This window comes from Alligator sinensis, unplaced genomic scaffold, assembly GCF_000455745.1.
Source record: "Alligator sinensis unplaced genomic scaffold, ASM45574v1 scaffold746_1, whole genome shotgun sequence".
Classification (NCBI taxonomy): domain Eukaryota; kingdom Metazoa; phylum Chordata; order Crocodylia; family Alligatoridae; genus Alligator; species Alligator sinensis.
In genome coordinates this window covers 3,125,983-3,137,537 of record NW_005841959.1, presented here as the reverse complement: position 1 = coordinate 3,137,537, position 11,555 = coordinate 3,125,983, and the positions used below count along the sequence as shown (strand labels likewise).

The 11,555-nt window shown below is 37.7% G+C and overlaps 1 protein-coding gene across 4 annotated transcripts in view; it reads left to right on the top strand.

Moving 5' to 3' along the window:
- Positions 1–11,555, top strand: part of DMD (dystrophin) — a 1,961,037-nt gene that overhangs the window by 168,567 nt on the left and 1,780,915 nt on the right. Inside the window, exon 1 of one of the 4 annotated variants that reach the window (XM_025200209.1) lies at positions 3,300–3,409. The exons of the other annotated variants lie outside the window; for them this stretch is intronic. Coding sequence (XP_025055994.1) covers positions 3,391–3,409 — 19 coding nt within the window. The 5' untranslated portion in view covers positions 3,300–3,390. Of the gene's footprint in view, positions 1–3,299; positions 3,410–11,555 lie in introns of those variants that run through there. 4 annotated transcript variants of the gene reach the window in all.

The window sequence follows — 11,555 nt, the reverse complement described above, 5'->3', positions numbered from 1 at the left end:
GCCTACAAAAGGTCATGATGCCTGTTGTGATCCAAAGGGGCTCGTACACATAGTATGTGAGCTCTCCTAAATCTGTCTATTACTATTGTACATCTTTTTTAATGATTCTCTTTTTATACACCAAAGGAATAACTACTTTTAAGGCAGAAATTATTCCTGAGATGTTTTGACATAGTGTAAAGCATGCATGCCCAGTATTCTGTCCACTGTGCTCCAAAGTTTATTAAAAAAAAAAAATGTTGCCAATCATGCAAAAAATGCAATGGAGATTTAAAATTTCTCAGCCATGCAAAGTCTTTCTACTAGGAGAAAAAGCCTCTGGGAAATGCTTCCCTAGACAAAACTGCTGCAAAGAAATTGCTTCTAAGCAGTGCTTCCTTTGGCAACCCCCCTTGCTAGATGCATCTTTTCCTCAGTTCCTGCAGTGAAGCTTTTAAAATTGTAGCAGGGAACAAATGACAAGTGAACTAAGCCCTCCTCCTACTTTATCTTATTTTAACGGATCAGTGAGATCCTTTAAAAATTTGGATACCTATCCCCCTTTGCATCAGGGCTGTTTAATTTGTTAGCAGCCAGCAGTTATAGCAGTAGGAGCCATACAAGTGGAGTCCACAGCTCCCACTCACTCCATGGCTACAAGCTCTTATGGTACAGCACAAGTAGGTGGCTTTCCCCTGACCTATACCTCTCATTGGTGGGCAGAAGGGTGACTCCCCACATCCTTGACTGTGGGATCCCTTGGCACTGCAGGATGTGCTGTCTTGCCCTGCCCCTTAGGTAGGGGCAATAAGTGAAAGCCAGAGAAGGGAGGGGAAGCCTCAAGTCCCCATCTGCAGTAGCACCTGGAGTGATGGGGGAGCCATAACAAGGGGGAGCCTGGGGACTGCAGATTAATCCCTTGTGGGTCCCATGCATCCTGTAGCTGCCAGTTGGATAGCCCTGCCTTCAGCTCCTTACTTAAGACCAACCTCTACTATGACACACAAAATTAGGACTGTTTTATTTGAGGACAACCATTTTTTGTCACTCAGGATTTTTTTAAAATTCTGAAAATGAAACAATATTTGAAACCATCCATTATCTGATTTTCATTACCTTTGCCCATCCTTCCCTCCTTTTCTATGCTCCCCCACCCTTTACCTATGCTTATTGTATCTTGTCTAAAATTTGTCAAGGTCTTGAGTTTAGTATCATATACCTAATCTGTGTTTCTATAACTTTAAATTTCCATTAAGTCTTGATCTTTAATTCTAGGAAAAGATCGATCCAAAAGTGAATGTGTCTATTAAGTCTGTCAAAGTTGGGTCTTGTTCTCTTTCACAACAAACTTCCCTTTAAACTTTGTGTTATACATTTCCTGCAAAAATTGCCTTGGTAGAAAATATGTTTGGAACATGCTTATAATTGAGGAGAGATAATTGGTTAGGTTTTGCAGACTGGTCTGTTCTAGCAACCAAAGGATTCAAGAGGATGCTGGTTATGCTTCCTCATTTCTAGACCTGAGGTTGCCTTCTATGCTGGGAAAAGGAGAAGATGGAACATTCCCCGCCATTCTCTACCTGTTAGGAAGATTCTCAGATAGTTTGGGGTTTTCTAGCTTCTTTGTATTGTCAAAGTAAAATAAAATATTACAACAAGGACAAGGATCTGGCCCACTATCACTGGTTCTGAGGCTTGGTCTAAAGACTCAATCTATTTTTTTAAAAACAAAATAAATGAATCTCAATAAATCAAAATACTGACGTTTATGAACCTTTAAAACTAACAATACAAGTGCTCATCATTTATAAATCAAATGTTTAGTCCATTCTTTTTGGAATCAACATATTAGATTGAAACTACTGTCTTATTAGAGAAGATGGACTGAGTTCTGTTATCTTATTTTCCAGGTTGTATTTAAGATTGTTTTACAAAGGATTAACAATTTTTTGTTCATTTGTTTCTTTGGGTTGGTGTTTTCTGTATTGTTACTCTTGCCAAGAAAGACCTTCTAGGACAGACTGTTATGTAAAATGTTGTGAAGGACATCTAGTCATTTTAAATAATGTTGGTGCAAAATTTGTCCTGTTCAAAAAAAGAAAAAGTGAGGAAAAGAAATCAATAACTTGATTTTTTTTTTCCTTTTCCAGGAGACATCTAAAGACCAGAAAGAACACAATATGGATATATAAATACAGCCATATCTCCTGAGCTAGGGACAGACGTTACACATAAAGCAATATAAGTGATTGGAAATTGGGTCAAATATGTAATACAACAGAAGTTTAGTGCACACAGACCACTTTCAAATGACTGAAACTGATTTAAGGTGAACCTGGATGGATGTAGTATGTGACTTAACTGATTTAGGTTAAATTGGTTTATTGAACTTCTGTCCCAGAACCCTTCCAGATTTAGGTTAACTCAGTCCCCCGGCATCCCAAGATGCGTTGTACCTCCTTTGCAGGGTGGGAGGGCTAACCTTGGCCTAAGCTGTCTGCTCCAGCTGAACAGGGAGGATGCTCTAGCTCCCTCTGGCCTGAGCCACTGCAGGCATGTGGCTGCATTTCTGGAATCAAAAGTGAATGTTTGTTCACTTGCTTATCAGTGCAGTCTACGCAGCTTAGACTAACTCGTGAAGACTGAATTGATTCAGCCTCAGGCTTTTTGGCTGTTTGTACTTAGCCCTGAAGGTTAAAATAGATTTATAGATTTTAGGGACAAACACTTGGAAGGCTTAACCTGTATAAAAATAAATACTAAGTCACCAGGTAGGATTTCCCAGGGAGTTAAAATGTATGTTCAAGAAGACTGTAAAAAGAGGAGACATAGTATTTTTTCACATATGTGTTCATATATGCCACTGTATTACATTGCTTGGATGAAGCGTAGCTAAAAGTACAAGAGCTTTCAAAATGTGAATCCATTGCCCTAGTTCCTACACAGCACTATTGCTTTTCTGCTGCAGGCTGCCATACAGAAATCATGTATGAAACAGGCGGTCCAGCTAATGCTGAGGAAACTGAGATTACTGATTAGAAGAGAACATAATCAGATAGATTGAGGCTCTGTGTGTGTGTGTACGTGTGTGTATGGATGTCTAGGAAGGAACCATTGCTATGAGAGGGGAGGGTTTGGATCACACACTGGATATATATTCATGGGGAGTACCTCACTATTATTTAGGACAGCAGAATTGGACATTACACTCCAGAGAGCTTCTGAAAGGATTATGCTGCTTTCTGTGTCTATAATGTTGGGCAGAGATTATGTGCTTGCATTACCTGTGCTTGGCTCTCAGTCTCCCTCCAGGTTTTTTTGTACTTAGTAGAATGTGATAGAGAGAAGTACCAACAGGGAAATCAACAAAAAGCTTTCCTATGAAGGTAGCAAGACACTGCAGTATTGGAAATGTCTGGTGATTCATCTGGTGAGTAAAAGCAGTAGATAAATATTCAGGAGAATGAACATTAACAATATAGTCTAAGCGCAACATTAGGTCAGCTGGTGCCTCTTGGGATACCTTTGGAATACTACTGCACTATGTGTTTATGTAGGTAGTATTTTGTGAAACTTAAGAGTAAAAGAATTTTCTAAGTTAAAGCAAAACTGTACTATTGAGAACAATGCATAACACTGGGATGGTTTTTGTTTGGCAACTGCATCTTGTGTAACTTTTTAGCTGCTTCAGAAATTTGCTTTGAGAATGTCAGTTGCTTGAATGCAAAGTATTTATCTTTTCACACACTGTTTATGAATCTGATTAGGTTACAGATAATAGATTAATCAGGAAGTGGATTATATAAATACATTCAGCATCAATAGTACTGTACATAGAAAGAATTGATGATTCTTTTTAAGTTGAGGCCTTTGATAAAACAGAAAAGTTTAAAGTTCATTATGAACAAATTTGGTCATGGTCAAACGAATTACTCTGTTACACAGAATTAGCTTGAAAACTGGGCCACTAGGAGAAAACAACCTTGCAGGCAGTCTAGGATAATCACTTGAAATTTTAGGCTGCAAAAGATCAATTTTGTGGGGTAACTATAATTTCTTCAAATATTTCAATACATCTGGAAATAAATATTGAGACTGCATTAACATATACAGTGTAATAGAACTCATTTTAAAAAATGCATAAAGATGCCTGTTTATATGCATATAACATACTTTTCTATTGAAACAGAACTTCTGTAAGTCCTTTCATATCTTTCCCACAAAAAGGTGACAGAAGTATAGTAAAGTGTTTTCTCTGAAGCATGAATAATATTAAAGATCCCTCTTATTGAGTAAAAAGTTCTCTTTGTGTTTAAAACAGGTCTTTTTCAAAGTTAGAATTATTTTATCTTGTCTTTTTCCTTTTTTCCCTGATTTGGAGGTGTATAGTAAAGGTTGACACAGTTTAAAGCACTGTATGGAAGCATTATTGCCTTGTGTGTAAATCTAATCCCTCATTTGTACTGGGCCGACTATATGCTATTTCTCATTATTAAATGCCTTTTATTAACCCATTTTAAGGAAAAAAACCCACCTTTTTTCATGTCTATATTTGTGTGTTATTCATAAGACCGATTTCTCTGGAAAGTATGGAGCCCAGTTAATGGTTTATGAGTTCAAGCTGAGCTGAATATAGCTAAGCTCTGTCTTGCTTGACATTTCATCAAAAGCTGTGTTGATTTGCAATGTTTACGGACCTATTTATTGAACCTTCACAGCTTGAACTATGCCACTGAGCTTGTTGACATTGCTGAGTTTATCTCTCAGTACTTGTGCAATCTCAGAAGAAAAGTTTAGAGCAAGTGAGTTATAAGTAATTTGTCACAGTTCATAAAATATGCAGTTCCAACAATAAAGTTGATCTGATTGTTTCTTGTTATTGATCATGCTAGAAAGACTATTTTCATGATACCTCAAAACAGGTGAGAGCATGTGCTGCCCTAATATGTTAGCTTCCAGTTTTGAATATGGTGTACCTAACTTGGTTTAATAAGTAGCTTATTAAGGGAACACACACATTCAAATGATAAATCAAATGATCTATGTTTAAAACAGTGCAGTTCAATCATTATTCCCTGTGGAATAGCATTTCTCTGACTTCCTCTCTAGCTCTTATACTGTGAGGAGCAATGTATCAAGCAAATAACAAACTGAATCAGGACAGGAAGCTTGTAAATAGCATCCATTCAGCTCCGTGAGCAAAACCTGAATGAGGCCATCTATGCTTTCTGATGCTTTTCAGAACATCCTGTCTATACACCTCCTATTTTTAGCCAATAAAACTAAGATATATATCACCTTATAATCTACTACTATTATGGGATCAATACAGCACACTTTTCTTTTTATATTCCCTGAACAGATATAGACAGAATAAGTACAATTATCTGGTGCCTATGAAACAGAAAACACAAGAAGTTGTTTATTAGAGTGAATAAAATATTCTGTGCTGTCCAGAACAATTCATTTCACTTTAGTTTGTTATTACTTAGCCACAGTTATGATATTGTGGACTCAGCTGGCATTCTTGCTCATTCTGTTGTTAGTCACATCTTTGGTACTTGTATATGGTGAATCTTCAATATGCACAAAACAAAAATGAAAAGGTTAGAGTTCGGACAGTTTCTGCTACACTGATCTCAATTAGCTTTGGATGGGGCCCTTGTCTCCCATTCAATAGTAGATGCACAAAAATCTGGTTCTCCAAGTAACAATGAGTACTGCATATTGATTGCTAAACTACAATCACATTTCATGGGTACCTTCCATGGAAACATTTTATTAGGGATAATTTGGTATGAATGAATATGAAATTTGTCATCTGAGATTTAAACAATTTGATTATGTAAGCAGGCATACGTGCATAAAGTATCGGGGATACCACTACTTTAGGTAGTATTCAGATCACTTTTGCATGTACATATGGAAAAACAAATGCATTTTAATCACCCAAGGTCATTATCATACACAGAAGTTCAGTAGGGGTACTTTATTGAGGTGAACAAGATTCTGCATAGGCAAAAGGGGGTTGCCCATATGAATTTGTTTACAGAAGCCAAAGACTATTTGATTAAAAGGTCTGCAAGTATTTAGATTCACTTGTCATAAGGGCTGTTATGCTCATTTTAGATCTAATGAAAATTTAAACTGCATTTATTTTATTTTTATTTTAACTTCTTCCTTCCGATTATTCTGTTGACAAACTCTCTTCCAGTATCAGTTGCCAAATTTACTGAGCATCAGTTTTGTTTTGTTTTTTACCAGATGTGCCAGCAGAAGTTTCTGATCTATTTTTATGTTTGCAAAGAGTACATTGATCCTCTTTATATTATCAGTAGGCATTGAGCATCAGTTCAGATATAGTCAAAACTTTTAATTTAGCCTGCCTTTGCCAGGAGGCTATTTTTTGTTCATTTAAGTTAATGTTTCTTTCATCTAATTATCTTAAAGTTTTACTTTTTAGTTGAATCACAGAACCATAATGAAAATCACTGTGAAGATAGGCATTATTGTGTTCTGATCAAATTATCTAGAAGTCTCATGAAAAATGTGTTATATAGAAACCCAGTCCAAAAAAAAAAAAAATCTTATGTACTACTTAAGTATCAATTAAGTTCCTGGTGAGAAATTATAATATACAGCTAAAGATACATTCAACTCAAAAACACTATCCAAAATAATTAGACATATTTATCCCTCCTTATGCTATATACTTCTGCAGCAGCAGAAAAAAACAGCATCATGTCACATTTAGTAAGTGGTAACTACAGCAATTATTTCCTTCTTGGACAAACTAGAAATGGAATTAACCATAAGTATTCTAGGACAGGTCCCCCACTTCAGTTTATTTTAAATTTCATCTTTTTTTTAATGATTAAATTGATACATGGCTATGATCAAAACTATGGATGGAACAGGTTACATTTTCACCTGGTCTATGTTGTGGGGTACATCTAACTGATAAAATGGAAGTAAATGTAAATATTATATCTATTTCTCTTCCTCGTTATTGAGTAACAGTCTAGATTTGTGGTGCCCACAGTTTTATCCTCATGGGCCAGATGAGCAACAGGGGCCAGTCCATGGACCAGATTGGGCCCCATGCTGCCCTACATGTCAGGAATAGGCCCTTGAAGCCCCATACTGTCTCTGCCCCACCACCACATACTGGAATCAGGGCCCCACACCACCCTGCATGACTGACCTAGTGCACAGAGTCAGGACACCCCAAATTGGATGAGACAATGCTGAAGGCCAGATCTGGCTCATGGGTTTGGGTTGAGTAGCCCTGACCTACATAACCGGTTGCAAATACAACTGCCAGCAGCATCAAACCAAAGTGGAAAATATTGGTACCGTACATAAAGTAGCTTCTGGGGAAGCTATGACCAAAAGGCCATGTCAACAGGAAGTTCATATATAATATTTTACCATTCTGGAAGCAATGGAAAAATATTGAGGCTATCTTCTGTATGTTTTCCCCTCTCAAAATCAGATTCTCTTTGTCCACAAAAAAGGATAGCCAAATGCTTTTAGAGGAAGAGAGAATGGATACACTTCACTTTTTATAAAGTTCTTTTTAATGAAAAAAGAAAGTGTGATTGACAGTGGACCATTTTGAAATGAGAGAGCCAGAATCCAGTGGAAATCAAATAAATATTCTGAAATATATTTAGAAATATTTTTTTTCTTTGGATAATATTTACACACCCTGACAAAATAAGGGGTTCCATTGCCTCTTTTTCTAAGGAGACCTGAAAAAGAGTCAGTAGATTTCTTCATATAAATAGAAATCAAGAGTTGACTGAAGTAATGCTAAGAATCATCCCCACATTCTTTACCTGAGCATACAGAAGGACAGGCAAAGGACTAGATACTCATTAAATGAAAGCCACAATTTGTGTGACTATCCTAGGAGTAAATTGTCTATATTAATCTTTCTACTATGCCATTCTTGTCTCATCAAATTCTAAGACTGAAAGGGGAAGTCAGATAATCAAGTTCTTTGTAATCATGTTTTTCAGCAGAAAGACTATCTATATGTTTCTATAGTGTCTAGAACTGGCCCTTAGTCCCTTTTCATGCTACCGCAATACTCAGTATGAATAATCTTAACATTCATATTCACAAACAATGATGTTTCCAAGTGCTAGCATCATTAGAGATGTCACCCAAAGGAATGGGCACTGATGGGATGGTAAAACAAAGACTTTGCTCAAGTGTATTAAATGAGTGCTGATATGTCTTCCTAATGTCTAGTCTAAATATGCAGATTTAAACTAGACTTTAGGAAGAACTTCACAGCTAGAGTGGCCAATGTCTGGAATGGGCTCCCAAGGGAGGTGGTGCTCTCCCCTACCCTGGGGGTCTTCAAGAGGAGGTTAGATAAGCATCTAGCTGGCGTCATCTGAACCCAGCACTCTTTCCTGCCTATGCAGGGGGTCGGACTCGATGATCTATTGAGGTCCCTTCCAGCCCTAGCATCTATGAATCTTTTCCCTTCATTGACCAGATAGAAGAATATTGAACTGTTGGTTTTATTTGTTGTTTGTTTTCTGTTAACCTTTGTTAAATCTTCCTGAATAACATTTTGAAATAATGGTATTGAGGGAAAAAAATCCTCTGGTTGCATATAATCTCAACTGAAGATCCCAGCCTCTAATGAATAACAGATATGGAAACTCTTACAGATTGCCGAAGCACAACCTTGAGGTAGCACAGCCTTTGAGGAGGAAGTGGCCACCCTTTGTATTGCAAGTGAGCCATGCTACCAGTCTTGGAAATCCTAGTCACAGGAATAACTCTTCCTAACTTTTCTTAAATCTGGAGGCACAGTTGTCTGAATGGAGAACCTTTAGTTATATTTTTTTCTTGCTCTAATTAAAACAGTTGACTTGAACAACGCAAAGCAAAACTCATACATTGTGTCAAGTTTTTGCACTAACAGGGTAATGTCAATCACTCAATAAGTTCTGTTTATAAGTGGATTTCTGAGTATCTTGGTATTTATGATGACCATCTAAATTGGTATTATTTTAAACAATTCTTGTGTGTGGTCTAGAAATGATGAGGAGGAAATTTTTGAAAATGCAAAAAAGATATGCTCTGTGTGAGTGAGTGAGAGAGAAACAAAACAAATAGGGCCAGATTGTATGCCACCTATTGGGCATGCGAGTGGACTTTGGCATTTAAGTGCCATTCTATTGCACCCTGTTTGAATTGCTGAAAAAACATGAATAATTCTACATTCACACAGTCATCTAATACTGAAGATTGATAGACAGAAAATCAGTAAAAAGGAGAAAGATCCCCCCCACCCCTTAACAATTTTCAGGGACTTGAACAAGGTGGAATAGGAACATGGTGAATTCCACATACACAGTGGTGTAACTAAGGTGGGGCGAATGGGACAACTGCCCCAGGGACCAACCTGGGAAAGAGAGGTGGCAATTGGTTTCTGTTGGCAGCCATGTGATAACAATAGTTTCCTCTGCCCCTGGGCCCAAGGTGCTTTGCTCTGTTTCTACGCTGCTTCATGTGTGTGCCAGATAGATGGAGTAAAATCTGATCCTAGATGTCTCTCACAGAAAAAGAATTGAATCTTAACTGTTAGCAGCATTGGATTTAGGAAGTAATATTTCCTGTGCCTTATTGAACAACTTGAATAAAGCCAACAAATCCTTAATGGTCTTTTATTTTGCACACTCTTCCATGCCTGCTCCCAGGATTCAGAAAAAGGCACATGTATCTGTTAGTCAAGGGCTTAAAAATCATTAAGTGTTATGATCAATGCATTTGTTACCTGTAGAAAACAATAACTTGGTCATTCTTGTGAGTGGATGCAAGAAATCTCTAACACCATCTCTCGTGATCTGCAAACTAGGCATGGTTGGGTGGCGAATTTCCTAGCTGAAGATATCTGCATTGGCAGAGATAATCTGCTGCTGCTGTTAGATTACCTGCTTGGTGAATTACATTTTATTTATTAGCACTTCTGTGACCAAACCTGAGTTCTGCACAACTCATTGAACAATATTACACTTCTAAATGCTTGTTAAATTATAGTCCTACCCAGTGTTGATGCAGACAATGACTTATAGGTGAACACAAACTTGAAGGCCCTGGAAAAATACAGCAGCCAATTAGTTTTCTCATCTGCTTTTGGGATCATGTCTCTTTTATACTGATTTTGTTAGAACATAAGTCTCTCTAGTAATAGAGTCATCTTCTGTTAACGTATAGGCTGATTCATGTGGCTGGATTCTTCTTGATGAAGTGTCTACCAGTTCTGAGAAAGCCTGTGCATTTCATTCAAAACTCCCTACTCAGTTTTCACTTATCTGGCAGATGTGTCATTAGAGGTTGGTGATGAAAGGAAGCTGAAGGAACAATATTTCAGCAAGCTGTCTTCAGGATTAATAAGGCTTGTGCTTGCAAATGTACATTTATTTTCATTTCTGAATCATTATTTCATTGCTGAATTTTGTCTAATTCTAAGAACAGTTGGACAGATGATATGGAATTTAAGCTTAACAGCTGAAGTCTTCAGCAAGTTCCTAAGTGATAAAGTTCAGGATAGAGACATGAGGAAGCAGTTGTATCAATATCAAATAACGCAGATATAAACTATATAAACTGTTATGATACAACTGTTATGTCTGCCTGATGCTGTAGCTACCAGAATAGCAAACCCTCCACAGTTGTAATTCTGTGTCATTCAGGTTAAAGTTGCAGCAATTTAGCTTACTTGTATCACTGGCCCAGGAACAAAAATCATAACTTTATTGCATACCAAAAACCTTTGAGTTTGATGCACATAATGAGGTTATGGCTCATGACACCTTGCCTACACTTTCTACTATCTCTCTACAGCTCTCATCCCCTTTAAATGCCCTAACTACCTCTCTTTTGGTCTTTTATGTCATCAGGTTTTTTTTGTCTCAAAGATTCTTTGCTTGGTATGTAGCTATTTCTGTTTGCTCCACAGGTTTACTGTCCATTTCTCCTCTTTAAGGACCACTTTCATTTAAATAAATGAAAGACAAGTTTTATCCAGCTTTGATCTTAGGCTGTAAATGCTTCTTTCTCAGACTTGAGCAAAGGAAGATAATTAGCTTTTAGTCTGAATCAGGCAGGGCAGGGTGGCACGTTAAGGACTAACTCAACCAGAACGGCATCAGCTTTTATGGGTGGCTGCCTACTATATCTGTTATAACATCTGATAAAGTAGGTTGTTGCCTACATAATCATATGCCATTCTGAATTGAACTTTACAGTGATACCTTGCTCTGATTTCTGCCAGACCTGAGCAAAGGCATTTTGTGCCTGACAGCTTGCCTAATGCCTCTCTTAACCATACAGTTGGTCCAGTAAAAGAAATTGCCATTGCATATTTCCTGGACTGGAGCTGTTCAGCTGGCTGCCCATGGGTTGCATGAAGCTCCCAAGGGGTTAAACAGTGTCCCACAGCTTCCAGTCTGGGTGCAGCTCCTCCCATCACTCCAGTTGTGGCTGCTAGAGTATCTGGGATACCTCCTTTCTCCAGTTTCTGCTCCCTACCCCTTCTCTTGGGGGGC